The 6,423-nt window shown below is 34.9% G+C and overlaps 1 protein-coding gene across 1 annotated transcript; it reads left to right on the top strand.

The window, feature by feature from the left end:
- The first annotated feature begins 639 nt into the window (after positions 1-639).
- LOC112199071 (alpha-galactosidase) lies at positions 640-5,916 on the top strand. Its single transcript, XM_024340132.2, has 15 exons — positions 640-922; positions 1,252-1,310; positions 1,406-1,462; positions 1,558-1,592; positions 2,648-2,751; positions 3,218-3,293; positions 3,393-3,451; positions 3,547-3,612; positions 3,762-3,845; positions 4,336-4,400; positions 4,620-4,702; positions 4,817-4,907; positions 5,023-5,072; positions 5,401-5,541; positions 5,662-5,916. The coding sequence occupies exons 1-15, from the start codon at positions 732-734 to the stop codon at positions 5,746-5,748; spliced, it is 1,248 nt and encodes a 415-aa protein (XP_024195900.1). The 5' UTR covers positions 640-731; the 3' UTR covers positions 5,749-5,916.
- Positions 5,917-6,423: the final 507 nt, after the last annotated feature.

The following is a 6,423-nucleotide window of genomic DNA, read 5'->3' as shown; positions in this document are numbered from 1 at the left end:
AATCTAATCTATTTGATATATCAGTACATTAATATATCATAGAATTTTTCTATACATTCCTAGTTTCCTAGTTACATACACCTCAGCAACCAAACCAAAGAAACAGTTTTACTTTTCTTTGTTGGATTTCTTGTTTCAATCACCGCTCTTCAAATTAACCGCAACGTACCCAACCATTGTACAGCTAATTAACTACATAACCGCTAGCCAAAGTCTGAAATATGTATAGAAAATAGTACTAGCTGCCATAAACTCAAAGACAAATCATATCTGTATACACAACGTACCATGTCGATCACGTATATGTATCTGCAAGACAATGTGGCCCCCTCGACAGATACCAATAAAGTCTTATATGAAAGCTTCCAAGCAAATGATTCCATATTACCAACAACTCATCAAGATAACAATGATCCTCTAAAAATGGAGTAGCTGATCATGATCCGTTTAAATGTGGAAATGCAAATTAACTTTACCACTATTTTGTATCTTCATGGTTGTCTACACGCATGTGAGAGAGAGAAATCAAGGGCAGTTTAGCTAGCTACAAATGCATGCATGTGGATTATGATAAGTCCAAAATAATTGCAATTAACTACTGCAGCAAAATATAATGATTAACTTTAGAATATACTGTATACATAGCTTGTTCATTGACTTATATATTCCTTCATTACTAATCCTTAGCCAGGAGCTAGCTTCCAGTATAGAGCTAGCTATTCATTCCTGATATGGTCATGGCAGCAGCTCATTGGTTATGTTCTCGGCAGCAGCGAGCAGCTTTGGTGGCGATCTGCATTTCTTTTGTGTTCAATACCAACCGCGCAGTTGCTGGTCGGCAGATAATAAGATCCAGTATTGGACAGGATCATATTAGGAGGAACCTCTTGGACAATGGACTAGGTATAACACCACCTATGGGGTAAGCTGTGAAGGTTTTTTTTCCTTCTTTTTTTTTTCAAAATTTCAGTTTAGTATTTCTGATGTTATACTTTATTACGGCCAAAATATGAGTTTGGTACCTATAGTTTGCCTAAGTTATGCTTACAAAGTTAGTTGGAGGCACCGTCAATTTAATTTACATGTAGTTTCACACATAAGTGTTTCTTTTTCAGTTCAATGAATATATATATTTTTTCAATTTGTTTGACCAATAAACTTGATCGAGCACTATTTTCACATGAATATGGTGTTCTATTTTTGTTTTGAGAAATAAGTTGCTGAATGTATGTTTTGATGATTGGTGAGCAGATGGAATAGTTGGAATCACTTCAACTGTCACATTGAAGAAAAATTGATTAGAGAAACTGGTAACTACTTGGTTTGAATATTTCTAGAGGGAACTTACATATACTACTCGAATTTTCTCCAAAGAAATTTTTACATAATTTCAAACTTTTTACAGCGGACTCGATGGTATCAACAGGACTTGCTGCACTTGGCTACGAATATATAAATTTAGGTATGGTCCTTGCAGCCTTAAATCTTTTCCATTACCTCGTAATTTCGAGTACAGAGCTTCAATGTTTTACTAACTTTTCTTTTCACATTGTTTAGATGATTGCTGGGCTGAACTTGATCGAGATTCGGAGGTACTTTACTGCTACAACTTAATACAAACATCTCTGCATCCTCTCCTAAAATATGGTTTAATGATAAACCATTATATTTTGATTTTCTTTATCTATAAGGATCTAGGTACACAATTTCAACAAAATGATTTGTTCACTGTACAAACAATTAATTACAGGTACATACTGAAACGACGTTGATGTATGTTGACGATCAGATGACTAAAGGACCGTTAACTAACGAAGAATAGGATGAAAATAGAGTCATTAATTTACATTCTCCCTATCAGATCGACTACCATAAAAAAAGAATCATATTAGTATGGACCCAAGAGAATCTGGAGTGACTTTTTTTCTTTTTCTCTTTTCATTGATGAAGGAGGTAGGTAGTGATTCCAACTCTTTGGCGAATTAATTTTTTATACCAAAATTCTTGAGGAGTGAAATCCACACTCATTTTTTTTTTGGTTGAAATTTATATAAAAGATAAAATTTAAGTTACAAAAAAAAAAAAAACATGGAAGATTGCAAAATGGGGAGTGTGGCTTTCAGTCCCCAAATTTCTTACTAGCTTCATATCCGTGCGATGCATATGTTATTAGTAAAAAAAATAAAGAACAATGAAGTTTGAAATGACTTAATACCTCAAACTCCTATAAAGCACATCGAAATGCATTTCTCTTACAAACACCTCGACAATCACCATTTGTATAAATTGTTACTGTATAGAAAAGTTGAAGAGATTCAATTAGTGTTCAAAGAATTGAAAAAGATACTCCAAAATAAATGGCTCACCGTTTAATAATTCTTCTTCGTCTGCTCTTTGTTGATATAAACATGGGCAAACATGAGTTTGTCTATTACTATCGCTCTAAACTTCTGAAGCATGAAAACTTATTTGAACGTGGTTAAAGTCTCTCATGGAACTTCTGAAGCATGGAAACTGACTTTAACGTGGTTAAGTTTTTCATTGGATAACTGATAGAAACTGACTTTAATGTGGTTAAGTCTCTCTTAAATCTAGATTCATGTACATATATATCACTCACTTCTGAGTTCTGAGGACAATTTGGCAGGGAAATTTCGTTCCTAAATCTTCAGCATTTCCATCTGGAATCAAGGCTTTAGCAGATTATGTCCATAGCAAAGGGCTGAAGCTTGGGATTTACTCTGATGCTGGGTAGATCTTTTGGTCTCTATTAATAACATTTCTTTGGGCTAGTTTTAATTAATTGCATGCCAAACTTTTTATTGAAACGAGCATTTTGCAACGGACGTTCCAGTGTCGTCGTCAAGATTGTGTGGCATGCCTTGCCATCAAACCCATGATGCCAAAATACGGTCCCAAATAGAAGTGGCGGCCACACCTTGCTCAAATGACGCCAAATGTCTTTTGTGGTGGCATGTCAAATTTTTGTGATGCCTAGTTACCCATTTAATTTACCCACTTTTCTACGGCTTTCGAATCATTTAATTACATTTCAGCTCGGTTACTAGCTAAGAGATGTGAATGTCTACATTCTCAAATTTGTCTATGGTCACTGCAGATCTGTCCCAGTAACTAATTAATTACCAGATCTTCTAGCGCTGACAATCAGTATTGCTGTTCATCTCTAATTAATTTCTTCTTCGTTTTTAATCCACAGAACTCTGACATGCAGTAAACAAATGCCCGGATCACTAGGCCATGAGGAACAAGATGCACAAACTTTCGCTTCCTGGGTACGTATTTTCTCAAATTTTGGGGCAGAATTAATATAATTAGATAATACTTTTTATATGTTCAGTTTCATTAATATGACAAATTATCTTTATAAATAGGGAATTGACTACTTGAAGTATGATAATTGTCACAATACGGGTACAAGTCCTAAAGAAAGGTATTTTTTGCCTTTTGATTAAGTACTAATTGATTATCTTTCTTAAATTAATAATTACTTGTACTAATGTCTGTGATCGTATTATTGGGAAATAGGTATCCAGTAATGAGTAAAGCTTTACTAAACTCCAGAAGGCCCATCTTCTTTTCCCTATGTGAATGGTGAGATCGATAATAAACTTTCATTCTACACAAAAATGATGATGATGTTGCATGTACCAAAAAGTGAAACACTATGCTTATAATCAGATCAAAACCGCTTGTTACATACATGGACTTCTCATATCACATTCTGTAATGTCGATCTCTAGGGGACAGGAAGACCCTGCAACTTGGGCAGCGAGTGTTGGAAATAGTTGGAGAACAACAGGAGACATTGGTGATAACTGGAATAGGTGAGAGCAATTTACTTATATATTTCAAGCACATTAAAGTATAACCGTCATATTTTTATTTACAACATATTAATTAACGATTTGATAGAATAATGTAAACATGCTCCATTCAATAGTGTATTATTAATTTTCTCTGATGTTCTGCATAGAGTAGTACTTACATTTTTCCATAAATAAAGTTGATCTATATTCATGAACTGATGTATTAATGCGGTGAATGAAAGTCCATGATTGTAGCATTTCTAATGCTAGCTAAAATTGTACAAGATCAATGATATCGATCGATGACTAAAAGAAATGAGGTTTATAATCCAACATATTTAGAAACTTCCTCGATTTTAAGTTGACACCTTGCTTGTATAGATATATAAGCATTACAGCTACAGGTGTTCATTTCATTCTTTCACTTGAGTTTAATTGTTTTTTATATCATTTTGTCATTTAACCGTATTAATATCATATTGGCAAAAAAAATGTCAATCTATGCTAGTATGACATCTCGCGCGGATCAAAACGACAAATGGGCATCATACGCTGGGCCTGGAGGATGGAATGGTAATAATCTCCAAAATTTAAATATAAGGTTAATTTAGGGTTTAACATTTAGCCATTTTTTAGTTGATGCATTTCTAAACAACGGGATATTAATGAATTAAATTACTAGTGGAAATCATTACCGACATGTAGAATAGAACAGTTGATGATAATTTTGTGTAATAGATATAGGAGAAAACAGAATAAAATAAATGATTAACATGCACTACCTTATGCCAGATCCTGATATGCTTGAAGTTGGAAATGGAGGTATGACTGAGGAGGAATATCGTGCACATTTCAGCATCTGGGCATTAGCTAAGGTAGCACGACAAACACATACCAGATTAGCTATTTACAAGTTCTTTTTTTTTCCCCTTAATTTGGACTTAATGGAGGTATGACTTATGTATGAACATGCATGTTGCGATGAATAGGCTCCTCTGTTAATTGGATGTGATATACGATCTATGGACAATGCGACTCTCAATCTGTTAAGCAACAAGGAAGTTATTGCAGTTAATCAAGGTAAGAGAAAACAGTATTAATAATGAAACGTTTCTGAAAGGATCGAACAAAAAAAAGACAATGTTTATGTATTTGGATCCCAAGTGTTAGTTTCATTATTTTAATCTATGAACAGACAAACTTGGAGAACAAGGGAAACAAGTTACAAGTGGTACGGATTTGCAGGTAAGTAATTCATCCTATTCCTATTGAACAACGCCTGACGTCTGCATACACGTCTAAATTTGTAACGCAATGACCGGAAGAATTCATCTTTTAGGTCTATATTTAACAATATTAGGTGTTCAAAAACCAACCAAAGTAAGAAATTATGCTGTAAAATGTTGTTCAAGTGACATCATCGACTAAAGAGTTTTCCGATTTTACTGTTTTTGCCAAAGTTTTAATGACCTAAAAGATGAAGAGTTCTTATCATTGAGTTAAGTTGCAAAAGCATGTACATGTAAATTTGTTAATGAAACTATACCATGGTCTGAAATTCAATTTCGTATAGGTATGGGCTGGCCCTCTTAGTGATGACAGGGTAGCATTAGTACTGTGGAACAGAGGTCCTTCAAAAGCTACGGTCACTGCTCATTGGTCCGATATAGGCCTTGAACCAACAACCGTTGTCAAACCAAGAGATTTATGGGAGGTCAGACATAATCAGATATAAAACAACCCAAAGATTTGTTGAGAGGAACCAAATATTCCCTCAAGCTCTTACATATTTCGATCTCATAATAACCTGTTTTTGTCTGGATTAATTGTGCAGCATTCAACTGGATCATCAGTCAGTGAAACACTCTCTGCCGATCTCGAGTCTCATGCTTGCAAAATGTACGTACTAACTCCCAAGTAAATGCTTCGCTCCCCCACGGAAGATGGAGAGATATATATATATATATATATATATATATATATATATTTTTTTTTTTTCTTTTGCTAGAAGATGGAGATTAGTTATTACAACTCTATTACATTCATTAATGTGGATGTAACTAATAGTATACACCCAATCGACGCAGACTCCCTGTTTTATGTAAGTTTGCTTCAGTTAATCCACTATTTCATAAAGCTAGCTAGCAAAACTCAAATATGCGTTTTTGAAGATTGTCCCATGCATCCTTGCATAGCTAGAAAGTCTTCTTCATACATAAGTCCTCCAGTTCTCTCTCAATAACCCAGAATCAGAACCTGACCCAAACCCACCCCTAAGTGATGACCGATCACGCATCAACGCCCGCAACCTACAATTCCACAAGCCCCTCTTCACCAACTCCAATTGTTTCCCGTCCTCAGATCCTTTACCAACCCCAACAACTACCCGAACACGTCCACGGAATTTCTACTCCATCAACAATTCATCTGACAACTCCATTACCTCAATGCATCGTAGCCATAATCCTCGCTCCCTCTCCACCAAAGACGAAATGGATTCCCCTCCACCAGGCTCAATTAAAATCAACTTTTTCGACGGTGTAGACACCAAAAATTTAATGAAAATAAAATTCATTAAATAATTCGGTCAACACTT

Source organism: Rosa chinensis, chromosome 4 (genome assembly GCF_002994745.2).
Source record: "Rosa chinensis cultivar Old Blush chromosome 4, RchiOBHm-V2, whole genome shotgun sequence".
NCBI classification, from domain to species: domain Eukaryota; kingdom Viridiplantae; phylum Streptophyta; class Magnoliopsida; order Rosales; family Rosaceae; genus Rosa; species Rosa chinensis.
The sequence above is the reverse complement of the archived record's forward strand: the minus strand, read 5'-3'. Positions and strand labels throughout refer to the sequence as shown.

Bases quoted from the DNA above. Each gene is read 5' to 3' on its own strand.
- LOC112199071 (XM_024340132.2), top strand. From the start codon at position 732: ATGGTCATGGCAGCAGCTCATTGGTTATGTTCTCGGCAGCAGCGAGCA. The intron at 4,401-4,619 runs GTAATAATCTCC...ACCTTATGCCAG, and splicing joins TGGGCCTGGAGGATGGAATG to ATCCTGATATGCTTGAAGTT. The intron at 4,908-5,022 runs GTAAGAGAAAAC...ATCTATGAACAG, and splicing joins AGTTATTGCAGTTAATCAAG to ACAAACTTGGAGAACAAGGG.